Below are 27237 nucleotides of genomic sequence, written 5' to 3'. Positions count from 1 at the left end.
TTCGTACTAAACTAGATTCTCTCCTGACCAACGAGGCTGAAAAGTCACTAAGATGGCAAAAGAACAAGTACTATAGATGGGCAAACAAATCCCACACCCTGCTGGCAAATAGACTCAAAAATAGGTCTTACAAATCTCCTACGTTATCAGTCCATTTGGCCAATGGTCAGGTGTCTTGTAATCCTCATAGGAAAGTAGGTGCTTTCCAAGAATTTCTTACCTCTCTTTATAGTCGCCCTGATTCTCAGATGGGTCATCCTATTGAATCATTTTTAGAGACAATTCAATTACCCACGCTATCAGCTGAATGGGTGGAGAATTTGAACAGGGAGATAACAGGAGAGGAGGTCCAGGTAGCCATCAGGTCCTTAAAAACATCCAAAACTCCAGGGCCTGATGGCTACACAGGCCTCTTCTGTAAGAAATATCAAGTGGAGTTAACTCCCTTTTTAGTGCCGGTATTTAATGAGCTTAGAAGTGGGGTCTATCCTCATGTGGACTCCCTACCAGCCCCGTTTCTATGGGCGTGCGATGCGTGCAATCGCCCGAGGCGCTGGATTGTTGTGGCCGGAGGGGGGCGCTGTGGTGGTGGGAGCGGGCATAATAGTAATAACTCACCTTTCTTCATCTTCAGCCGAATAGCCGATCTCACTGCTTCAATGTACTTCCTGTCTCGGCATCTGTCTCAGTAACAGCGCCCCCTGTGATGATGTTCCGCATGTCAACACAGGGGGGAGCTGTTACTGAGACAGATGCCGAGACAGGAAGTACATTGAAGCAGTGAGATCGGCTATTCAGCTGAAGATGAAGAAAGGTGAGTTATTACTATTATGCCCGCTCCCACCACCACTGCAGCACCTACCTACCTACCTAATCTATACTGCAGCACCTACCCAATCTATACTGCAGCACCTACCTAATCTATACTGCAGCACCTACCTACCTAATCTATACTGCAGCACCTACCTACCTAATCTATACTGCAGCACCTACCTACCTAATCTATACTGCAGCACCTTACCTACCTACCTACCTACTGTATACTGCAGCACCTACCTACCTACTCTATACTGCAGCACCTACCTACTCTATACTGCAGCACCTACCTACCTACCTACGCTATACTGCAGCACCTACCTACCTAATCTATACTGCAGCACCTACCTAATCTATACTGCAGCACCTACCTAACCTATACTGCAGTCTGCAGTACCTAACTACCTACCTAATCTATTCTGCAGCACCTAACTACCTAATCTATACTGCAGCACCTACCTACCTAATCTATACTGCAGCACCTACCTACCTAATCTATACTGCAGCACCTACCTACCTAATCTATACTGCAGCACCTACCTAACCTATACTGCAGTCACCTACCTATCTATCCTATACTGCAGTCACCTACCTATCTAACCTATACTGGCACCTACTTATTGAAGCTATACTGCAGTCACCTACCTAAGCTATACTGCAGTCACCTATCTATCTATCTATCTATCCTATACTGGCACCTACTTATCTAAGCTATACTGCAGTCACCTACCTATCTAACCTATACTGCAGGCACCTACCTACCAAACCTATACTGCAGGCATCCACCTACCAAACCTATACTGCAAGCACTTACCTATCTAACCTATACAGCCGGCACCTATCTATCTAACCTATACTGCAGTCACCTACTTACCTATCTAACCTATACTGTCACCTACCTATCTAAGCTACCTATCTATACTGCAGGCACCTACTTATCTAACCTATACTGCAGGCACCTACCTATCTAACGTATACTGCAGGCACCTACATAGCTAACCTAAACTGTGGGCACCTATACCTGGCTCCATGGCGGGGAAGGGGGGGGGGGCGATTTTTACACCCTCGCCCTGGGTGAAATTTAGCCTAGAAACTGCCCTGCTCCCTACGAGCTAATATTGCCATGATACCTAAAACGGACAAAGAGCCCTTAGAACCCCATCAATTTAGACCAATCTCTCTACCAAATATTGATTTTAAATTATTAGGAAAGATCCTTGCTACTCGAGTCAACCTATTTCTTGCTTCCATTATACATAAGGACCAGGTTGGCTTTGTTCCAGGCCGTCAAGCCTCTCATGCCACTCTAAGGGCAATTCAGGTGATTGAATTGATGCAAGATAGGAAGATCCCTGGACTGTGTTTGAGCTTGGACATTTACAGTGGGTTGCAAAAGTATTCGGCCCCCTTGAAGTTTTCCACATTTTGTCACATTACTGCCACAAACATGCATCAATTTTATTGGAATTCCACATGAAAGACTAATACAAAGTGGTGTACATGTGAGAAGTGGATCGAATATCATACATCATTCCAAACATTTTTACAAATAAATAACTGCAAAGTGGGCTGTGCATAATTATTCGGTCCCCTGAGTCAATACTTTGTAGAACCACCTTTTGCTGCAATTACAGCTGCCAGTCTTTTAAGGTATGTCTCTACCAGCTTTGCACATCTAGAGACTGAAATCCTTGCCCATTCTTCTTTGCAAAACAGCTCCAGCTCAGTCAGATTAGATGGACAGCGTTTGTGAACAGCAGTTTTCAGATCTTGCCACAGATTCTCAAATGGATTTAGATCTGGACTTTGACTGGGCCATTCTAACACATAGATATGTTTTGTTTTAAACCATTCCATTGTTGCCCTGGCTTTATGTTTAGGGTCATTGTCCTGCTGGAAGGTGACCCTCCGCCCCAGTCTCAAGTCTTTTGTAGTCCCCAAGAGGTTTTCTTCCAAGTTTGCCCTGTATTTGGCTCCATCCATCTTCCCATCAACTCTGACCAGCTTCCCTGTCCCTGCTGAAGAGATGCACCCCCCGAGCATGATGCTGCCATCACCATATTTGACAGTGGGGATGGTGTGTTCAGAGTGATGTGCAGTGTTAGTTTTCTGCCACACATATCGTTTTGCATTTTGGCCAAAAAGTTCCATTTTGGTCTCATCTGACCAGAGCACCTTCTTCCACGTGGTTGCTGTGTCCCCCACATGGCTTGTGGCAAACTGCAAACGGGACTTCTTATGCTTTCTGTTATGAATGCCTTTCTTCTTGCCACTCATCCATAAAGGCCAACTTTGTACAGTGCATGACTAATAGTTGTCCTATGGACAGAGTCTCCCACCTGAGCTGTAGATCTCTGCAGCTCGTCCAGAGTCACCATGGGCCTCTTGACTGCATTTCTGATCAGAGCTCTCCTTGTTCGGCCTGTGAGTTTAGGTGGATGGCCTTGTCTTGGTAGGTTTACAGTTGTGCCATACTCCTTCCATTACTGAATGATCACTTGAACAGTGCTCCTTGGGATATTCAAGGCTTTGGAAATCTTTTTGTAGCCTAACCCTGCTTTAAATTTCTCAATAACTTGATCCCTGACCTGTCTTGGACCTGTCTTGTGTGTTCCTTGGACTTCACAGTGTTGTTGCTCCCAATATTCTCTTAGAGAACCTCTGAGGCCCTCACAGAGCAGCTGTATTTGTACTGACATTAGATTACACACAGGTGCACTCTATTTAGTCATTAGCACTCATCAGGCAATGTCTATAGGCAACTGACTGCACTGAGATCAAAGGGGGCCGAATAATTATGCACACCCCACTTTGCAGTTATTTATTTGTAAAAAAAATGTTTGGAATCATGTATGATTTTCGTTCCACTTCTCACATGTACACCACTTTGTGTTGGTCTTTCATGTGGAATTTCAATAAAATTGTTTCATGTTTGTGGCAGTAATGTGACAAAATGTGGAAAACTTCAAGGGGGCCGAATACTTTTGCAACCCACTGTACAAGGCCTTTGATATGGTTTCCTGGACCTACCTATTCAGAGTGTTAGAAAACTGGGGATTTGGGGATTCTTTTTTTTTACCTGGATCAGAGCGCTATATACCAGGCTTTCGGCCAGGGTCCATTATGCCGGTTACACATCAAATTTTATTCCATATTAATAGAGGGACCCGACAAGGGTGCCCTCTCTTGCCCATTCTTTTCATTTTAGCAATGGAACCCCTAGCAATTGCTATCCGGCAGAATGAGTTAATCTCTGGAGTGGAGCTGGCGGGTGTCTAACACAAAGCGAACATATTTGCAAATGATTTACTTTTATTTTTATCTGAACCTACCTCCTCCATCCCAGAGCTACTGTCGTTACTGTCCAGATACTCCCAAGCCTCAGGGTTATAAAATCAACTCCACTAAGTCTAAAGTTTTGGCTATTACCCTACCTCCTGACACTTTGTCCTTTTTGAAAGCACAGTATTCTTTCCAGTGGTGTCCGAATTTTATAGAATACTTGGGAATCAATTTGACTAATTCTCATGACGCATTGTTCCCACAAAACTATTATCCGCTATCAAAAATTATTTCTCAGCAATTAACCTAATGGTTCTCTTATAACCTTTCCTGGTTGGGAAAAATTAATGCTATAAAGATGACTCTATTGCCCAAGGTTCTATATTATTTTATACTCCTGCCAGTCAAGATGCCCCCTCACTTTCTCAGAATGTTGCAGAACAAACTCAAATTTATATGGGCTAACTCGCGCCCCAGAATCCCAAGGTCTACTCATTATATGGAAAAAGATAGGGGTGGGCTGGGGGTTCCCAATTTAGCTCATTATCAGGCCGTCCAGTTAGTCCACTTGGTGGACCTCTATAAAGACGACAGAATGCCATTCTCGACCTACTTTGATATATCATATGCTGCCCCCAGTCTGTTCAGACTCCCATCTGGACCTCTAAACTGTAACGATTGTGGAACTTCCTCCGTGATCAGCGCACAACGCGTGCGCTGATACGGCGGAAATCCTCCACAAGCGTATAATTGCAGGAACCCAGCAAAAGGTGCTACGCACCCGTAGAGGGAAATTCCTGTCGGCAGATGGCGTTGTGGAGTGCAGAGGAACCAATCCTCTATACCTCCACAAATGCCAGACAGTAATTGTACGAAGCGCAGAACGCAATCGCAAGAGAAGCGATTGCAAATGAGAACGAGCAAAGGGACAGGTTGTATGTGTGTGCACCAAACTAGTCGTCAACCCGCGACGGTGCACACACCACAGCAGATAAGAAGTAGGAACGCCATCGCGAGAGGTGCGATCGCCAGACGTGACACAAGGCTACAGCAAGGCGGAGCACGAGAGTAGCAAAGGCACAGCAAAACATACAATGAGGAGATACGGAAAATAACAAACGCTAACTGAACGCGAACACCGCACTCATTCGCAACAGTGCACGGGTTCATGCGCGGTCTCCAGGTGATAAGCACAATAGAGACAAGCACGCCTAACTAACCATCGACAGACAAACATGAAACAGAGGACGCGAGCGCTTGCTTAACGGTTACCTCACCGAGCCTCCAGCAAGCGTTCGTAGCAGACAAGACAGACACGCGAAAACAGGGACAAGCGAGAGATAGGATCCACAGCTCTAGCGAAAGTGGCTAGCATGATCCAGGAAGACAGAACAGAAGGATCCACAGTACTAGCGCAGGATGCTAGTGCGATCCAGGTACAGAGTAGCAGAACAGAAGGATTCACAGCACTAGCGCTAGGCGAGTGCGATCCAGGCAGACAGAGTAGCAGAACAGAAGGATCCACAGCACTAGCGCAGGATGTTAGTGCGATCCAGGAAGGCAGAACAGAAGGATCCACAGCACTAGTGGAAAGTGGCTAGCGCGATCCAAGGAGACAGAACAGAAGGATCCACAGCGCTAGCGCAAGATGCTAGTGCGATCCAAGTGAGACAGATCAGAAGAGATAGCTGGTAGCAATCGCTGCACCAGCTATACTCCAAGAACAGAGATCAGAATGATTTCCTGTCGACCACCGCTGGGACAGGACAATCGCAACAGAACAAACAAAACAGATAAGCAATCCTAACTGCACTAGGGGAACCTGCCTAGCGCAGTTTCAGAAATTACTCTAAGCTGATCTTCAAACAGAGAGTAAGGCTGACACTCCTCCAGGAGTGTTTCACAGGAAGGAATCCTTATGACCAGCCAAGCATTGTGGGAAACACATAGTACTTATAGTACACGCCTCCATTGAATGTGGCCAGGCAATTTGCATGACAACGTATGCAAATTCCTCAGCAAGCACAAGCTGCAAAACTGACAGAAGCTCTTCTTTCCAGAGTCTTGCAGCATGCAAACCTAAACAATGGTCAAAAAGCTGCCTGCCTGCCTGCACAGGCAGCTGAGCAGATCATTACATAAACCCTATCGTCCATTAACTTTGAGCAAGGTCCTAAACCACTGTTTAAAGATATGGGATAGTGTCAGATATTCTTAAAGTTTACTGTCCCCTATGCTTCCCTTGATGTCTTTTATAAACAATCCAATGTTTATACCTGGAAGGGACAATCCTTTGACTTTCAAATGGTGGATAGATCACAAATTAAAATGTGTAATGAACCTGACTGATGGATCTGGAATCCTCACTTGGGAAAAGCTGTCTGATGAATACCAAATTCCCATGGCAGAACGATTACGCTACATGCAAATAAAACATTGGCTTCAAAGCCTTATTCCACCACAAACGAGCTTTCCGATTGTCTTTCCTAGATTTGAACATCTTTGTATCAGAGTTCCATTTTGGAGGATAGGAGTCATTTCATTACTTTAAAGAGACACTGAAGCGAAATTTTTTTTTTGATGTTATGATTTGTATGTGTAGTACAGCTAAGAAATAAAACATTAAGATCAGATACATCAGTCTAATTGTTTCCAGTACAGGAAGAGTTAAGAAACTCCAGTTGTTATCTCTATGGAAAAAAGCCATTAATCTCTGCGACTTTCAAAGTCGTGGAGAGGGCTGTTATCTGACTTTTATTATCTCAACTGTTACTAAACAAATTCCTTTTCCTCTGCTAGAGGAGAGGTCATTACTTCACAGACTGCTCTGAAAGAATCATTTTGAATGCTGAGTGTTGTGTAATCTGCACATATTATAGAATGATGCAATGTTAGAAAAAACACTATATACCTGAAAATAAAAATATGAGAATATTTTCTTTGCTGCTAATCTTCTAGTAATTATTCATAGTACACAACAAATTCATTATATCATATTTTTTTTTTCGCTTCAGTGTCTCTTTAAAATGTTCTAAATGAGCCCCCAGTGGCATTTAAGCACCTGTTTGTGTCTAGATGGGAGTCAGACCTGGGGAGAGTCAGAACAGCAGAAGAATGGAGAGAGACCTGGGTGACTTACCCGAAGTTATCCATTAATTTGGCTATAGTGGAATCAGCATATAAGGTCACTCTACGTTGGTACTGGGTTCCTTCCAGGCTAAAACATGTCTCTGATAATGACCCAGGCCTCTGCTTTCGAGGCTGTGGTGCTTCTGGGGATTTGTTGCATACTTTCTGGTCCTGCACCATGCTGGCAAGATTTTGGACAAAAATGTTTGAGGATGCTTTGTCAAATATTTAAGATTACAATTATCAGAGACCATTGGGCAGCTTTGTTGCATCTTGATATAACTTCTTTAAACAGGCTCCAGCGAGTCTTGGCAAATTTTATTTTTGTGGCTGCTAAGCAAAGTATTGCCTGGGCTTGGAGGACCCAATTTGTCTCGGTAAAAGCAGAGTGTCTGCATGCATGGTCCAGGAACAGATGGCGGCGACATTGATGGACAGATGTAATGATCGCTGCTGCAGCAGCTATTACTGGAAGTAGTAGTGCTGCAGCTCAGGCAGTTCTGATCTATTTCCATGCAAGTTGCATAGCTTTGTCTGTCTTTCCCTGCTGTCAGCTTGTGACTGATTATCATTCACCTGTGTGGGAATCTGCATGTCTGCTCCCATTGGATGACCTCAGTATAAAGATCTGCTTCCTGCAGGGTTTCCTTGGGTTTTCATAGCTTCAGCTTAAGCCTGCCTTGCTGTCGCTTCAGCCCCCGATCGTGTTTCTTGTTCTAAAGATACTTTACTGGTTTTGCATCATATATTGGTTCATTGCCAATATATATGCATACCAGCACGTTTATTATTTTCCTTGTATTTGTGTTACGTGATACATCAGTGTCGCTGATGTATACGTACACGAACTGTTTATATCCTGTGTTCAGTTAGTCAGTTTTCCAGCACGTTTTGGTAGTTTGCGCGTACCGTGAACACCCGTGCTGAGCTAGTTATCCTGTTCCTGGTCCTGTTTGTGGATTGCGTTCATCTCTGCGAAGAGATAACGAATCCTTCTGAATCCTGTTCTGTTACCGTTTGTGGATTGCGTTCATCTCTGCGAAGAGATAGCGAATCCTTCTGAGTCCTGTTCCCTGTATTACTCCAGTCCTAGTCAGCGTTCCTGCTTATGTCATATATCGGTTCATTGCCGATATATACATATGTTAGTCAGACGTTACAAATAGTTTCATTGATAGCTGTAATTGTAATACGCTAGGAAAACATACTTATTGTATATTTATCTGTGTTACGTTCATCTATCTTAATCCTGCTATTTTCTGACTGTCCTGTCCTGTCTTTGTGAGGCACGCCATCGCCGCATCGCATTGGCTGCCTCATTCCAGTCTGTCTGGTTTTGGACGCTTGCTGTCGCTAAGTAGCCGCTAGCTAGCAAGCGTTCATTCTGTCTACCTGTCCTGATCTCCTCAGTTCCGGTTTATGCGCTCAGCGCTACTTTGCGCTGAGACGTTATACGAAAGCATTGTTTGTGGCTGTCAGATCTGCACCGGCTCTGTGCGCCACAATCTCCTATTGGAGTCAGTCCTCCCCTCCACTATACTAGGGATAGCCTGTTTCCTGGTGCTAGTGTGTGTACCTCCTCCACGTCAGCTTATGTGTTGCATGCTGACTGTGGAGAATACACCACCAAGCCTTACAACAGAGTTGACAAATTCAATATAATATGGGATCCCTGGCATACTTTTATTACATCTCTTTAATGTCTTGCGGCAATCAGGGACGGATCTAGACCAAGTTGCGCCTGGGGCAAGGTCAGGTTTAGGCGCCTAAACTGCCATTCCCAATCCAAATTTTGCTGCCTTTTTAAGAATTCAACAAACTGCGCCTGGAGCAAGAGACCCGCTTGCCTCCCCCCCCCCCCCCCCCCCCCCCCCCCCGATCCGTCCCTGGCGGCAATTGAACAACAGGATATAATCCCTAACTCTCCAGCACCTCTTCTCCCTTCTTCTTTTTCTTCCTTTTTCTTTACTTTCTCCTTTTTCTCTCTTCAATTCTCCTCCTAGATCTATACCTTTTCTCTTTTCTTCTTTCCGTTTTGCTTCTTACTCCAACCTAGGGCTTAAGCCCTTGGGAAAGAATAATAGACGTGACATGTGCAGAGTATTACGCCTTAATGATTGATAATATGTTATTGTGAGATGAGCTGCCCTGTGCATACCTAATGAGGCTTTTATTTCTAATTTCAGCAAGGCTTGATGTACAGAGGCGCCAGAGTAGAATAAAAACGTTTAAAAACCGTCTAAAAGAGGGGGATGTTCAGGTTGACCTCCCTCAAAAATATAAAACTTAATTGAGTCTCCACAGAGGCGCTCACTTCTGCATTTAGACCCATTGAGTTATACTCCTGTTTGCCTGATGAAGCGGGACCACACCTGCGTTTCGCGTTGCACTAAGTGAAGTTAAATAAAAAAAATTGTATTGATCTATTGTGACTCAATTAAGTTTTATATTTTTGAGGGAGGTAAGTCCACCTGAACATCCCCATCTTTTAGACGGTTTTTAAACGTTTTTATTCTACTCTGGCGCCTCTGTACACCAAGCTTTGCTGGAATCTTGATTCCACCCTCGGTGGAGGGGTGCTACCCCTTTTCCTATCTACATAGAGCGACATCTTAACTTTCCTGGCGGTAAGCCCGAGCTGAGCTTGGGCTATGCCACGCAGGAAGATATCTCAGCCCCTGGTGGGGCGATTTGCTCCATTTAAAATGCTGTACGCGCAGCTAGCACTTTGTTTACATTCATCACTTGATACAATTAAACACAAGATAACATTATCTCCAGTTGGGATGCGTCCAGCTTTCCTGGCAGGGAACTTTTAAGTCCTGTGTTTAACCATTTGAATGCTGTTCTAGTAAAACAAAATGGTGGTAGTTTATACAGTAATATGCTGTAAATAATGTTTTAGAGCAAAGAAGAAATGCTGGGTTTCATTCCGCTTTAAAGGATTGTGCAGACACAGACCAGGTAGGGGGTGAAACTCTTTCAAGAACACCTTTTTGTTCTTATAATGGCTCATTGTTTACAGCAACCATGAAATTTGTATTAGTCCTCAATAAGAAGCTACTGAACTTTGTGGATTGCGCAGACCTGCTTCTGTTCCTTGCCTGTATACATGTGCATGCTTGGGAGGGTTGTGTGAAACCTAATGCCCATTTACTATTCTTCCCCCCCACAAAAAGACTATGAACCCAAATATGATGATGCTACACCATGAAATAGAGTAACTCTACCACATGACTGACATAGCCAGTGGCATAACTACAATTTATGCCCCCCCCCCCCACCAATGTTCACACTCCTCCCCTTACCTCACCTCCGTGACCTTCATGGCCTTGGGGCATAAAACAAGTGTGGCCATCATGATCTTCACACCAATAAAAAGTGTATCTACAAAAACACCTGTTGTTGGTTGCTATGGGCAACAACACATCATGGGTTTGATTTACTAAGACAAATAGCATGCCTTATCAAAGTTAGCACACCTTATCAAAGTTAACACGTCTTATCAGAGTAGCATAGTGAGCACTACGAACCCACAGGGGCTCAGGGCAGGGCGAGTGGAGCTCTCGTCATTGCCATTGAGCAGGCATAAGTTTGCTATGCTACTCTAATAAGGCATGTTAACTTTGATAAGGCGTGTTATTTGTCTTAGTGAATCAAGCCCCTTCTGTTCAGCACCAGCAGTTTAGCTTATAGTTGCACACAGCAATACGGCATTCCCACAGCTGGCAGATATCTCATCTCAAAAGTGGACTTCAAACGTCTCAAGCTTTAAGGAATTTAGTTCTGGGGGCCCCCACAGCTCTGGGCCATCCCACAATCGCAGGAGCTGTTCCCCTCTAGTTATGCCCCTAGACATAACTAATGTATTTCTAGGAATTTCAGAACCGTATATTTGTAGCAGAAACTAACCAGTCATCGTATTCTTGACCAAAAAGAAAAGCACTGCTGCTACTGGCCCAGATATGTGTACTGACAATAGATGAACTTAATGTGCAAAGATGAGCGATAAAGTTCGATGAAGGCAAAGATAGTATGCCATTGACAGGGAGGTACCAAGGAAAACCAAAACAGCATTATTTGGTTAAAACTTGATGATGGCTCTTTGAATCTGCTTTACATCCATGGTTCTGCAGCAGTTAGTTACTCTATCAGGTGGTGTAATAGTTTTAAAGAAATGGCAACTAGACATTACTTTGCATAAAACCCTCAGATATTTTGACATGTGCTCTTTCATTCAGTCCAGGGAGTGTGGTAGCCAGTTATACTATGGCGGTATCCGGTACAGTGTCTGCCGCACAACTTTCCTCCACCAACGCTTTGGTCTCCGCAACGCTCCCTAGTGTCATCTCCTCACAGATATTCACCACAGGTAATCACTACTAGGAACACTGCTTCAAGAAACCTTTCAAGTAAGAAATATGGCTTCTGAAGTCTGGTGTGTAGAAGGCACAGTCCATAAGGATTGATGTACAGTATATTTATGAATGTATGGAACGTTTCCAAGGTTGAATACACATCGTCTTGCCACCACCTAAACAATTTATGTAGCACACATTTGCAGAAATAAATAATTCCGAAGGCGTACATCAAAAAAGGGCATACAGAAATTGGGCACCCAGTAATCCTGATAGTAGAATATCGGTAAATGTACAGATATTTTACTATTAAAGTGTAAAAACTATAGTTAAAATACCAGTATTATATACCAATATTTTACTATAGCTAAACCTAAGCCTACGCTTAACCTTAACTATTCCTAACTCACGCCTAACCTTAAAGTGGATCCGAGGTGAACTTTTACTCATTGCATAATTGTGTTCCATTCCTATTGTTTATGGGGCATTCTTCAAGCCAAATACTTTTTTGTTTTTGTTTTAATACTCTAATTCCCTATAAACTAAATAAACCACGCCCACAGGTTTTCAGAGAGCCTTGGCAGTAGCAAGGGCTCAGCATCAGAAAGAAAAAGACTGTTGAATCAGGTACTGTAGTTGATTATTTTTTAATGTTGTTTTCAATGTGGATAAGATCATCATTTGTATAAAAGATTGTTGCATTCAAAGAGGTAGGTACAAAAAGTCATCATGTGCAAACATCTTGTGCATTAAAACAATTGCAATTGCATGCATTCTGTGGATCAGCCTCGGAAGAAGCACCGCCATGCGAAATGGCTGTTAGGCTACCGTTTTTGCCCTGCACCCACCACCGCCACCCTCTGATATGGTAGGACATCCTCCTCATGCAATTGTTTGAATGCACAAGATGTTTGCACATGATGACTTTTTGTACCTACCTCTTTGAATGCAACAATCTTTTATACAAATGGTGATCTTATCCACATTAAAAACACCATTAAAACAGAATCAACTGCAGTGCCTGATTCAACAGTCTTTTTCTTTCTGATGCTGATCCTTTATGTATAATTTCGCACATTTATCATGAGCACGCAGTATCTGTAATATTGTCAAGGTGGCGTTTGAAAATCTGTCAATCCTCACTCCCAGTGGTACGGCTATGGATCCCGGAGTGCCGGCAATTCTTTGTCCTTTGACTCGAGTAGCAAGGGCTCATGGGAGCTCAGTCTGGGCAGGAGGAGGAGGCGGTGTTACTAGCCATTGATTTCAGAGGCAGAGGGGAGGAGGGAGGAGGAGGGGGTATTAGGTTTTTTTCACAGACTGAGCGCTCAAGATGCAGATAAGCCTGCCTCTGTGTAATGTTTACAAACAACATGGCTGCTGTCATTGTATCACAGGAAGAAATAATCATTTTCTATTAAAACTGTTTGCAGCTAGATTTGCTGTGTAAACTATCTAAACTTTAGATAATATATATAGACAAGTTTTTGTTATAGTTAGTTTTTCATCCCGGATCCGCTTTAACTGCATGACCACACCTTCCCCGAAGTTGCTGCGGAAAGGACGAGTGGTAGCCTACACCGTGCACTCACCCATGAAGAGAAGCAGAGAGAAAGAGCGAGGAAATGCATTTCAGGAGGAAACTGGGTCCCTGCAATGCCCAATAATGCATAAAATGAAGTAATGTAATGGTCACTGTTCGTCAGGATTCAGCTTATAGTTATGGAAAAAGAAAGGGTGTTCACTCCTATGATACTTTCAGTGCTATTTGTCTGCTTTTTAAGCAGGCCCAAGGATTCCTGGGCCTGGGCTTGAAAAATCATGGTGGCCAGCTTTAGTGATGGTGCATGTTTAGTGTCTTTATTTAGGTGGAGTACACTTGGCAGAAGCTCTGATGTAACGTTCGGCCACCAGCTCACGTCTTACATTGACTTGTGTCCTCTGAGAGCAGACTAGGAAGCAGGTGGCATCATTTCTTTCTTTAACTTTTGTCTTTGCTTTGATTTCTAGGCGTGGCATCTATTCAGCCTTCCCAGTTAGAGGTGAAATTCTTGGACCCCATCCAGCTAACCTGCCAGATAAATGATACCATGAGCAACGTGAATTGGACCCTCACCACCAATAATGTGACGAACATGGTGTTTAGTGCAGGGACAAATGTGAATGTGTCAAATCAGCAACTGCCTGGCCAAACTGTCTCTGTCCTCACAATTGTCCAGGCTGATCAGTTGTGGGAAGGTCAGTAACCTTTGTTTCAATGTTCTCCATCCAGTTCTAAAGTTTAAGCTATTTCAAACGGGAAATAGTTTCCCAGTATGGCAGAGTAGACCATGCGGCCCAAGACACCATATTTTCCTTCATCACTTGCAAGGTGCTGTGATATAGACCAAGCTCTTCTTATACTCTGCACAATGAAGGCAGACCCACACTGACCACTGGTGACACAAGATCAGGGCCGTTTCTTGGGCAGTGCGGGCAGGGCGACCGCACTGGGCGCAGACCAGCAAGTAGATGAAGGCAGGCAGAAGGACATTACCGCTAGGGAGCTGGTCACGCGCGGTGCAGCCAAATGGAAGAAGAAAGAAGATCACCAGCGCGATCACCTTCCTTGACTCCTCCTAGGCTGCCTGCGTCAGACTTCAAGTCATCATCATGTCACCACCCGTGATGACACCTGATGTCCTGTAGCAGTACTGCAGGCTGTGAGTGCGCGGCACCCATGGAGGAGTCGGCTTTCTGGGCTCTCCTCGCCTGGGTGTTTTCCTGCTTCCTCCTGGATGAGCGGCTGGTCACTAGAAAGTAGGCAGATCTACTTGTGACCTGTGGCTGTGTTTCTGTTTCTAAAGAGTAAGGGTTCCCGAGTCCACGGGGGTGGGGGGAAGGGGGCGCAATTTTTACACCCTCGCCCTGGGTGCAATTTAGCCTAGAAACTGCCCTGCACAAGATATCCATAATATCCATAACATTCAGGGATGCAACAATGACCCTTGCAACCTGAGGAGGGCCTGGGGGCTGTGGGGCCTTCCTCCTCCTCCCTCTCCCCACACGCATGCAGGGAATGGAGTAATATGTACCTGCTCCAGCACTGCAGGTCTCCTCCATGCATCAGAGCTGCATTTGCCAGCTCCTGATCACATGACTAATGCCAGTCACTTGATCAGAAGTCAACGAAGGGCAGGGCAGAGTGTACAACTGTGATGTTCTCTGTTCTACTCAGCATGCGTATCGAGTGTGTGCATGGGCGGGGGGGGGGTGCGTATGGTGGGGAAGTGTTTGAAACCCAAGAGGCCCCATGACTGTTTTGTTGTGTGGAGGCCCTCTAAGTGGTTCTCATGCCCCTGGTGACAAGGCAAAAAGAAATCTGCTACACTCTCCCACCCCATCCAAAGGTGCTGGAGACAGGACAGGACAGCAGGACACAGGTTGAAGTGGAATCTGCACGCTTATGGAAGGTACTAATGCTCAAAGTTTTATTTGGGCAACGATATGGCAGATAAAATGGTTAACATGTTTCAGACGATATGTCTTTAATTATAGCCCCTGATGACAGTGACAAGGTATCTCCATGATTTCTGTGACAGTAACATGTATTATCCTCAACATTACAGTTGTCTTTAAAGTGTCTGTTAGACTGGTGAGAAGTGTAACCTTTGTCATTCAGTCTCTGTCTCAGATTACCCCTCACTTCCTGTTCTCATGACGACGCTCTGATGACACCCTGGACTATGTATGTACCCAGGTCAGGAATTGAGGGACAGCAATAAATCCTGACAGATGTCTTCTTCACCCTTCAAGTGGGAAGTCCTTCTTCATTGTTTGTGCCTGTTGGAAAAAAGTTCCTTCTCTGATAACACTTAGCACTGAACCGGTGTAATGTCTGATCGCGCTGCCCGGAAGCTCCCTTCCACACTGAGTAGCACACATGCGCAGTGTGAAGTTAATTATGCTGCTGATGGTAACATAATAAATATCTCCGCTTCTGCACATCCTACACTCCTCAAATTTTTAGGAAAGGGAGAGGATATCCCGAACTACCTCTATGCCAAATTGCAGCCCCCTAGCCCCGCTGGTTTAGGAGATGGATTAGAGAAACCTATCTCGGGAACCAGTGGGGCTCGGGGGCTGCAATTTGGTATAGAGGTGGTTCTGGGGATCCCCTCCCTACCCTGTAAATTTGAGGAGTGTAGGCTGTGTGGAAGCAGAGATATTTATTATGTTCCCATCAGCAGCATTCTGAAATAAGAAAAGTGACCGCACAGTCTCCTACTGCTCATGTGGGGCAGCGCAAAGCCACAGGCAGCGTAATCAGACACAACACCGGCAAATTAGGACAAATCTCCATAAGGCCTCTTTCACAGGGACAGCTGAACTTTGCATTTGCCGCGCAGTCCAGCCTCAAATCTCCTGACTAACTAGCATCTTCTGACTACAGTTTAATGTAGCTGAAGGCAGCATTTATAACCGTCCGTGTTTGATGTGTTGTGATGTGGTTACTAGTGTTGGGCGAACAGTGTTCGCCACTGTTCGGGTTCTGCAGAACATCACCCTGTTCGGGTGATGTTCGAGTTCGGCCGAACACCTGATGGTGTTCGGCCTTTTAAGTTCGGGTTCGCCCCGAACTACTGAATGGCCGCCGAACAGGGCCCCTGTTCGGCCGAACAGGGCCCTGTTCGCCCGAACATGCCGCAATACGGTCCCCCTATGGGGCCGCAGGCATAAGGGGGGAGCATGCCCCGATCGCGGGGGGGGGGTCGGAAATTCCCCCCACCCCCTCCGCTAGCGCTCCCCCCTCTGCCCGCTTCCCCATAAAAAAAGTTTAAGGCAAGTTAAATAGTACTTGGTGGCTGGCCTGGCACTGGCAGTGGAGTGAGGAGGAGGAGGAGGAGTCCGAGTAGCAGAGTGACGCGTTGAGGCCGGGCAGCGGGCGGTTCAGCGGTAGTACCCTTGTGGTACTTCCGCCCTTTCTCTGACCTCACGTCCTCTACGTGATGACGCATACGAGGGTACGCGCAGGGGCGCCCCTGGCCATTTTGTCACTCCAGGCGAGAAAGTTTGTGGCAATTATGTTTATTATATATTACCAACTATAATGCATCCTTTTTGATATAAAGCGTGTGCCATATGATTCATGCTGCCACCGTTCCCTAAGATAAAATCAGCAGATAGCATGGCCACTTCAGAACACGTTCAGATATATAATAGCACAAATAACAATGTCAGGTATCTACAAATCAAATGCAGATAACACGTCCCCCACAGATCAAATGCACATAACACGTCGTCCCCCATAGATCAAATGCAGATATGCCCCCCATAGATCAAATGCACATAACACATCCCCCACAGACCAAATCCAGATATGTCCCCCATAGATCAAATGCACATAACACATCCCCCACAGACCAAATCCAGATATGTCCCCCATAGATCGAAATGCACATAACACGTCACGCACAGACCAAATCCAGATATGATTCCCATAGATCAAATGCACATAACTCGTCCCCCACAGATCAAATACAGATATGTCCCCCATAGATCAAATGCACATAACACATCCCCCACAGACCAAATCCAGATATGTCCCCCATAGATCGAAATGCACATAACACGTCCCCCACAGACCAATTCCAGATATGATTCCCATAGATCAAATGCACATAACTCGTCCCCCACAGATCAAATACAAATATGTCCCCCATAGATCAAATGACAAGACAAGACAAGACAAATAACATTTATATTGCGCTTTTCTCCTTGCGGACTCAAAGCGCCAGAGCAGAGCAGCAGCCACTAGGGCGCGCTCTATTGGCAGTAGCAGTGTAAGGGAGACTTGCCAAAGGTCTCCTACTGAATTAGTGCTGGCTTACTGAACAGGCAGAGCCGAGATTCGAACCCTGGTCTCCTGTGTCAGAGGCAGAGCCCTTAACCATTACACCATCAGCACATAACACGTCCCTCACAGATCAAATGCAGATATGTCCCCCATAGATCAAATGCTGCAGAAGATTTCAGTGCTATATAAATACATAATAATAATATGGTAAGACATTGCGGAGAGGTCACTGGGTGCTGTTTGGGGGAGAATGGGCAGGAAAGATCATTGGGTGCTGCTGGGGGGCTCAAGAGAGGTCACTGGGTGCTGGTGGTGGTTGGGAAGAGAACACTGGGTGCTGCTGGGGTTGGGGTCAGGAGAGGTAACTGGGTGCTGCTGGGGGTCAGGAGAGGACACTGGGAGTTGATTGGGGGGTCAGGAGAGGTCACTGAGTGCTGCTGGGGGTCACTAAATGCTGCTGAGGGGGTCAGATGAGGTTACTGGGTGCTACTGGGGAAGGGGAGGGTGATCAGGAGAGGTCACTGGGTGCTGCTGGGGTTGGGGTCAGGAGAGGTAACTGGGTGCTGCTGGAGGTCAGGAGAGGACACTGGGTGTTGATTGGGGGTCAGGAGAGGTCATTGAGTGCTGCTGGGGGTCACTGAATGCTGCTGAGGGGGTCAGATGAGGTTACTGGGTGCTACTGGGGAAGGGGAGGGTGATCAGGAGAGGTCACTGCTGGTGGTTGGGAAGAGAACACTGGGTGCAGCTGAGGTTGGGGTCAGGAGAGGTAACTGGGTGCTTCTGGGGGTCAGGAGAGGTCACTGAGTGCTGCTGGGGGTCACTGAATGCTGCTGAGGGGGTCAGATAAGGTTACTGGGTGCTACTGGGGAAGGGGAGGGGTGATCAGGAGAGGTCACAGGGTGCTGGTGGTGATTGGGAAGAGAACACTGGGTGCTGCTGGGGTTGGGGTCAGGAGAGGTAGCTGGGTACTGCTGGGGGTCAGGAGAGGACACTGGGTGTAGACTGGGGGTCAGGAGAGGTCACTGAGTGCTGCTGAGGGGGTCAGATGATGTTAATGGGTGCTACTGGGGAAGGGGTGATCAGGAGAGGTCACTGGGTGCTGCTGGGGGGATCAGGAGAGGTCATCATTGGGTGCTGCTGGGAGGGCAGGGCAGGAGTCAGGAGAGGTCACTGGGTGCTGTTGGGGCTCAGAAGAAGTCACGTGGGGGGGGGGGGGGGGTCAGGAGAGGTCACTGGGTGATGCTGGCCTGGGGTGGTTCTGGTGGTGAGAAGTCATGGTCCTGCTGATGGAGTGGAGGCACCATCTTACCTGCTCGCAGAGTCCCAGTCTTTCATTCATTACAGCCACAACTAGAATTCCTGTCACGGCCATGGTCGGGTGGGGGCGGAGCTTCAATTCGGTGGGGGCGGAGCTTCAATTCGGTGGGGGCGGAGCTTCCCGCGGCCGGGGTTTCACCTGCATACAACCGAAAGTCCTGGAACTTATCTCCTCCCCTTCCCTCAATGTGAGTCGCAGCATGACCGGGGAAGCCTATGGTAGGGGATTCAGCAGTGACAGTCTCTTCCCTCCTTCGTCACGCTGGAGTCACGCTGCGAGGGGGGCGGGGCTCCTTTAGCTAAACATGCTTCCCACATTGGCTCTCCTCCTTCTGTTGAATGGCACACCCCCTCCCCTGCTCACTTCCTAGCACAGTGGCGGCAGAGAGATAACTTGCCCGCAGCTTTAAAGGGGCCATGTAGCGGGTAATTTTAATGACACAGAGCGCACCCTGTGCATTGTGGGGGCGCTTCAGGCAGTTGCCTGGAATGCCAGTGGCTAGAGGCGCCCCTGGTACGCGCGTGACGCGTACCCTCGTATGCAGAGGACGTGAGGTCAGAGAAAGGGTCGGAAGTACCACAAGGGTACTACCGCTGAAGCGCCCGCTGCCCGGCCTCAACGCGTCACTCTGCTACTCGGACTCCTCCTCCTCCTCACTCCACTGCCAGTGCCAGGCCAGCCACCAAGTACTATTTAACTTGCCTTAAACTTTTTTTATGGGGAAGCGGGCAGAGGGGGGAGCGCTAGCGGAGGGGGTGGGGGGAATTTCCGACCCCCCCCCCCCGCGATCGGGGCATGCTCCCCCCTTATGCCTGCGACCCCATAGGGCCCCAGGGTATGTTCGGGGGTCCCATTGACTTCCATTGAGTTCGGCGTTCGGGCCGAACATGCCGAACATCTGGCCCATGTTCGGCCTGTTCGGCCCGAACCCGAACATCCAGGTGTTCGCCCAACATTAGTGGTTACATGGCAGTGAAAAGAAAACAAAAACCTGAGGGTGGCTGCTGCTTTCCTCAGATGTGCCCCCATGGGTCGGATGCCTCCCTTCTGCATGTGCTAAGTAATAGCAAGTGCCAAAGCCATCCATGGGAACAGCTGACGGGCAATGCATGCATCACCTGCATCTGCCCCATGAAGGTGACTCAAAGAAAGCCTCGTACCTATGATAGAACTCAGCAGAGGCAGCCGTGTGGAGACCTTCTCATCCAAGAATTTAGCATGTGTACAGGGGACGTGAGCCCTCTGCTGCGCATGCCAGTTAGAAACCTATTGTATGGCTCTCACAGCATTACATTTTAACTACTTGCCGACCAAGTGATTTCCCATTGATCTGTGCTGGGTGGGCTCTTCAGCCCCTAGCACAGATCGTATTGCAGGCAGGGCGATCAGACTTCCCCCCTTTTTTCCCCACTAGGGGGATGTCCTGCTGGGGGGGTCTGATCGCCGCCGCTCTGCTGTGCCTTGCGGGGGGGCTCCTCAAAGGACCCCTCCGCAGCGCTATTCCCCTCTCCCTCTCCTTCCCTCCCTCTCCCTGGTTCTGTGGGCGGTACAGGACAGCGATACGTCCTGTACCGCCTCTGATAGGCTTCAGCCTATCCGACGGCGGCGATCCCCGGCCTATCAGAGGCCGGGGATCGCCGATCTCCTTTACGGCGCTGCTGCAGCGCCGTACAGTGTAAACACCGGCGATTTCTTTCCCGCGTGTGTACATTTCACCTGCGAGCCGCGATCGGAGGCTCGCAGGCAGTTCACGGAGACACCCTCCGTGAACTGACATGGAACGGCCGCATGGAAACCCGCAGACAACCAGTTTACGCCAATCGGCGTTAGCTGGTCGTCAAGAGGTTAAAATATGTGACGTTCATGGCGCTCTCAGCCAAAAAGGTTCCTGACCCCTGATCTATAGGATCCAGAGGCTTCCCTGTCCATAGTTCAGTATCTAACTTTTTTTTTTGTTGGCTTTACACCCACTTTAACCTCCCTGGCGGTATGATTTCCGCGGCTGCGCGGCCGCGGGAGGGTTTTTTCCACCTTTTTATTATTTTTTTTTTACCATGTAGCTAGCCTAGCGCTAGCTACATGCTTCCCCCCTCCCTGCGGCGTCCCTTCGTTATGCCCGATCGCCACCGGCGCCGCTTGCCCATAAGGAAATCCCGTTCTGAACGGGATTTCCTTCAGGGCTTCCCCCGTCGCCATGGCGACGAACGGAGTGACGTCATCGACGTCATGGACATCGTGACATCACAGGGAATCCCGATCCACCCCATAGCGCCGCCTGGCGGCGATTGGCCAGGCTGCGCAAGGGGTATGCGGGGGGGGGGGGGCCTGTATAGCGGTGGGCGGCGGCGATTGGACCAAACACGCAGCTAGCAAAGTGCTGGCTGCGTGTTTGAAAAAAAAAATGATGCAAATCGGCCCAGCAGGGCCTGAACGGCACCCTCCGGCGGCTTACCCCGTGTCCAGCACGGGGTTACCGCTAAGGAGGTTAACATACAGTACATATTAGTTTTGGTGACAATAGCATGTATGGGGTGCTTTGCTACTAACCCCTAAAGTTAGCACAAAATTACGCAAAAATTAAGTTAAAATACACAATTACGATTGCTGATTATGTTTACATACGAAATTAATTACGATTTTTCCCAAAATTAACCTTAGAATTTTGCATCGTAATTGCGAATTACGATACAAAAATACAATAACACAAAATTCGTACTCATCACTACCTGCCCTGTCACTCTAAGGATTGAGTTTGATCCTTACAGGTGACACATATTGAAGTTGTGTACACAACAAACCCAAAATATAAAGCATTTACTGGAATAGTTATTTACTTTTTTCTATTTTATTAGCAGGCCCGTTTTCAAAAGTTTCAGGTATTATCATAAGTTAATGGTTTGATTTTTTCTCTCTCCAGGAACGTATGTCTGCCAGTTTTTCAATGATACCCTGGTCCACGTGGCAAGTGCACAAGTCAACGTCACCCTCCTGCCGTCTGATATCACGATCAACCCTCCACAGAAAAGCCTGCTTGTTCAGGACACCTCCAAGCTACTCTTACAGTGCTGTGTATCCTATGATGGAGAGGCCTATGTGGTCACCTGGACCTATAACAACATGACCTTCCCCGCACAGACTGGTTAGTAAGATTTATATTCAAAGTCCCTTCCATGGAGGACATCAGTGGAGGTTCCACCTTGTCTATAACCAGTGAATGCATCATGGACAAATCATGGTGACATCATAAACACACTGCATACATAGCACACTGACTTCAGTCATATTTAGGATTCCACAGCTGGCTGCAAATCAAAATAGAACATTTGTAATAGCCTTAAAGCACACATGAAGTGTAAGGAATTTGGAGGCCAACATTTATTTTCATTTTACTTAAGGACCGCGGTGTTAAACCCCCCTAGTGACCAGGCCTTTTTTACTAAAATAGACTACTGCAGGTTTAAGGCGTCGCAGCAGGGTCGCACAACTCAGCACACAAGTGATTCCCTCCCCCTTTTACTCCCCACCAACAGAGCTCTCTGTTGGTGGGATCTGATCGCTCCCCAGATATTTTTTTTTTATAAAAATTTGTACTTTATTTTTTTTTATAAATTCAAATATTTTTTATTTATTTTTTAAATCCCCCCGCCAGCCAATTAGCGTGATCGGCTGTCCCCAGTACAGCGCTGCTTTAGATCGCAGCGCTGTACAATGATAATAGACGGCGAATTTGCCGTCTAACAGTCTCCGAGCGGCAATCGCCGCTGGGAGACTGAAGGCGGAGCTCCATCATTCATACGGAGATGCGCGCGCAACAGCATGCTCATTCTCCTGCAAACCCCATTGAAAGCCATTCACACCAATCGGCGTGGAGTGGTCCTGAGGCTGCCACGCTGCTCATGTCAATCGGCATGGAGCAGTGGCCAACAGGTTAAACTATGCAAATTGCCTGGCTGTAGTGCATATCCTCTGCCTCTAATACGTTTTAGTCATAGCCAGGCATCTACCTTCTCTTCAGTGTAGCAGCGCACCATGAAGCCTATCACCTTTCGGCTCCCAATGCCTGTCACATGACCTGCAGAGACGGGAGCTGCAAGGTGATAGGCTGCACGGTGTGGAGCTGCACCAATGAGAGGAGTGAGAAGGCCATGTCCTACTGCAGAAGGTTAAAGCAGATCCAAGATGAAAAAGTAACTATAACAAGTAACTTGTCTATATATCTTATGTAAAGTTTAGATGGTTTACACAGCAAATCTAGCTGCAAACATGTTGTTTGTAAACATTACACAGAAGCAGGCTTATCTGTATCTTGAGCAAAAAAACCTAATCCCCCTCCTCCTCCCTCCTCCCTCTGCCTCTGAAATCAATGGCTAGTAATACCTCCCCCTCCTCCTGCCCAGACTGAGCTCCCATGAGCCCTTGCTACTGCCAAGGCTCTCTGAAAACCTGTGGGCGTGGCTTTTTTAGTTTATAGGAAATTAGAGTATTAAAACAAAAACAAAAAAGTATTTGGCTTGAGGAATGCCCTATGCTCTTTCACATCAGAGCTTGCGTTGGAGAACGCTCAAAGCATACGTTTTGTTGTATGCGTTTTAATGCGTTTTGATATGCGTTGCACTGCAGTGAGTGTGCGTTTTTAATCCGTTTTCAATGCGTTACAGCACATAGGAAAGCGCAGGTAATTTTTTTTTCTTTTAGTTTTCAACTTTCTACATTGTTCCTCTGTTGCATTCTGGGACTGATTGCCTGCGTTAACGGATTAAAAACGCACATAGTGTGCGTTTTACATTGACTAATATTGTAACGCATAAAGCTAGCGTTGGCCGAAAAACTGCGCTTGGGTGCAGTGTAACGCAACGCACAAAAAGGCTGCGTTATATGTGAAAGCTAGAATGAAAGTCTATGGACTTTTATTTCACCTTGGGTAACGCAAACTTTACCCGATGCGTTGAAACGCAGAAAATCTGCCCTGATGTGAAAGAGCCCTAAACAATAGGAAAGGAACACAATTATGAAATGTAAATGTTCACCTCGGATCCACTTTAAGCATCACACTCTTTTGCTGCTATTCTGCAACATATTTAAATGAGCTACCTAGTGCTTTTGGGGGAAGGGGAGGAGGGAACGGCCTAGGAGGGCGCATGGATAAATGCCGGTTGTCTGCTGTGATGCTGATCTCATTGGAGTCACATTTAGAGCAAGCATACATCAGAATCAGATTTATTCACCAAGCAGTGTTTCAATAGTCAGTCAATTGGGAGCAGACCTTAAAGAGGAATTGTAACATAAAAAAAACTCCCCTGGGGGGTACTCACCTCACTAGGGGGAAGCCCCTTGATCCTATCGAGGCTTCCCCTGCTGTCCTGTCTCCCTAGGCAGTCTCGCAGCAGCCCACTGAACAGCGGGCATGTAAATATTTACCTTACCGTCTCCAGAGCAGGCGCAGCAGCGGCTCTCCGCTAGGAAATAGACGGAAATAGCCGATCCCAGTCGGGTCCGCTCTGCTGCGCTGGCGCAAGTCTCCTGCGCCTGTGCAGCAGAGCGGACCCGACTGAGATTGGTTATTTCCGCCTATTTCCAAGCGGAGAGCTGCAACAGCGCCCCAGACTGGTACTGTGAAAGGTAAATATTGCACAGCCTGACAAGTGGGCTGCAGCGAGACCGCCATGGGACACAGGAGAACAGGGGAAGCCTCGATAGGATCCAGAGGCTTCCCCCTACCGAGGTGAGTACTCCCCAGGGGAACTTTTTTCGTTACAGAGTCTCTCTAATGGTATAGAAAGAGTTCAAGAGGTTGACAGCAGAGGGGAAGAAAGAGTTCCTATGTCTAGTGGTCCTGATGGAGATGGCTCAAAACCTATGTCCAGATGTTTGCCGTCTGAAGCGGTGGCCTGGATGTGAAGTGTTGTTGGCAATCTTCAACACTAAAGCACAGTTTGGAGTTGTATAATAGAGGTTCAAAACTCCTTCTCCTGTTTAACTTGGCTATCAGCTTTACCTTCTCAGCCGCCTGTGGCGTGCTGGTTTGTGAATCTTTTTGATGAAAATTTGCATTTACTTTCAGATGGTTTAAAATTAAATCCAAGTTATAGATGATACCTACTTCCTGATCTGTGTAGTTATTGGTGTTTCTCCTTGTAGTTACTAGCCCGGGTTTGGAATGTTACACGTTGGCTCCTCCCCATCCAGCTAATGACACCAATTACACCTGCACATTTACCAACAAAGCTGGCCAGACGAAATCCAATTATATTCCTGTGTATGTGATACAAGGTATGTACACCGAGTTTAGATAGGTCAAGGCTAAAGCATTGAGTGAAATATCGTATCCAATTGTTTGTGGCTTCTTACCATAGCTCCCAACTGTCCCTCTTCTGAAGGGACAGTCCCTCTTTGGGAACCCAGTCCCTCTGTCCCTCTTTCTTCCTCTTTGTCCCTCTTTCAGGACTGATCTACAAAATCTTTATATATATATATATATATATATATATATATATATATATATATATATATATAATCAAATGTTAATATGAAGGAAAATGAACCAGGAGAGAAAAGACCAGTGTGGTTTGGATTATAAAAAAAACATATTTTTCTTATAAAATGTTTATAGCATGTGTGTAGTATAGGTGTGTCGGGGGGCATGGTTAAATGTGTGGCAGGGGTGTGGTTTAAGTGTCCCTCTTTTTGATCTCAAAAAAGGTGGGAGGTATGCTTCTTACTACAGAGTGCCTTCAGACTTCAGTAGATGGTACCAGACTGGTTCTAGCTAATATAGAATGGCTACGATCAGGGGTGTAGCAATAGGGGTTGCAGAGGTTGCGACCGCATTGGGGCCCTTGGGCTAGAGAGGCCCCGTAGGGCCCTCTCTCAACTACAGTATTAGCTCTCTATTGATCCTGTACTCATAATAATCACTTCTAGATACTTTGAATAGTGGTAATCATTATTATTATTATTATTATTATTATTATTATTTAGTATTAACAAACTGTTCCCCATCCCCTTCTTCATGCACCTCTGACACCGTATTTGCCATTGGCAGGTTTTGGTGCGCCGTATCAATTGTTATGTATAGAGTGCTTGGGGGGGGGGGGGGGCATTGTAGAACCTGCATCGGGGCCCACAGCTCCTTAGCTACGCCACTGGCTACGATAATCAGATAATCATATTTTACAACCATTGTGTGCAGAAAACTGGATATCTGAGATGGGGGTAGATTAGGTTGACTTACTTGGGGCTTCTTCAAGACCAGGTTTCTTACTGTAGTTCAGAAGCCCTCCAGGGTGCTGCTGTCCCTCCAAAAGGTCCCCGACCACACCTGTGGTCATGGATTCTGCGCATGCGTGGCCTCTCTCAGTCCTACTTCCATTGCTGGGGGTGTTTAGTGCTTACGTAGTTTAAGTCTTTGTGAACCGCGCAAGTGCAGAATGTTCCTGACTAAAGGGGCCCATACACCGAACAATTTTCCCGCCGATATACAGCAGATTCGATCACTGTGATCGAATCTGCTGTGAAATCATCGCGCAAACACTGACAGAACGATCAGTTTTCCGTCTGAAATCGATCATTCCCGTCGATCCGTCCGTGCGGAAGATTTTTCTCGATTGCTGGCGGGTTGGGAGTGCGTTGATAGCGGCGTTCAAACGACCGACGCAATATAGCAGAGATACCTTACCTGTTCCGGCCGGCGCGACTTCCCCGGTCTCCGCTGTCTTTTTCTCCGCTCCGGGCTCCAGGGCTGCAGCCTCCTTGAACTTCCTGTCCTGAAAGGAAGTTTAAACAGTAGAGCGCCCTCTACTGTTTAAACTTCCCCTGGACAGGAAGTTCAGTGAAGCAAGCCAGCCGGACCGGAGACCAGCGCGGAGAAGAAGACAGCGGAGACCGGGGTAGTCGCGCCGGCCAGATCGGGTGATGTATAGCTGGCGGGTAGGCGGGCGGCAGCGGCGGCAGCTTCTCAGATTGTGATCGGTTTCATGCTGAAATCGATTCACAATCTGTTTGCAGTAAAGGCAGCCATACGATCCCTCTCTGATCAGATTCGATCTATCTGTTGGTCGAATCTGATGGCAAATCGAGCAGTGTATGGCTACCTTAAGGGAGCGCGATCGATAGGGGCACATGGACATGTATGCAAAATAACGTCAATCACAGCTGTAGTCAGGGATAATTCGGACGTTCTTTGGAACTACAACGAGGGACCTGATGGGGTGCTAGGGGCTGGAAGAAGCCCCAGGAAAGTAAATCTAACTCCCCACCTCAGATATTCTTTAAAATGTACAACATGTTAGACGTCAGCCAGGAGCCATTATCTGAGGCTGCAGTGGTCACTGGTTCATTAAAACTGGACAGCTGAAGCATCTGGTGAATCTCACTTTTTTGCTGAGGGGCAAAGCTGGACCCATGGACACAACCTAGCTTATGTCAGCAGACCTGGTTTGGATGTGGTACGATATGCACCCGACAAATCTGCAGAAATTACTTGATGACAGCATGATCAC

General features: G+C 46.9%; 1 protein-coding gene across 1 annotated transcript in view; it reads left to right on the top strand.

Moving 5' to 3' along the window:
• LOC137504662 (adhesion G-protein coupled receptor F3-like) overlaps positions 1–27237 on the top strand; it is a 130332-nt gene that overhangs the window by 60378 nt on the left and 42717 nt on the right. The window contains exons 8-11 of the mRNA XM_068233247.1: positions 11469–11599; positions 13596–13823; positions 21657–21878; positions 24878–25009. Coding sequence (XP_068089348.1) covers positions 11469–11599; positions 13596–13823; positions 21657–21878; positions 24878–25009 — 713 coding nt within the window. The remainder of the gene's footprint in view (positions 1–11468; positions 11600–13595; positions 13824–21656; positions 21879–24877; positions 25010–27237) is intronic.

Source organism: Hyperolius riggenbachi, chromosome 4 (genome assembly GCF_040937935.1).
Source record: "Hyperolius riggenbachi isolate aHypRig1 chromosome 4, aHypRig1.pri, whole genome shotgun sequence".
Classification (NCBI taxonomy): domain Eukaryota; kingdom Metazoa; phylum Chordata; class Amphibia; order Anura; family Hyperoliidae; genus Hyperolius; species Hyperolius riggenbachi.
The sequence above is the reverse complement of the archived record's forward strand: the minus strand, read 5'-3'. Positions and strand labels throughout refer to the sequence as shown.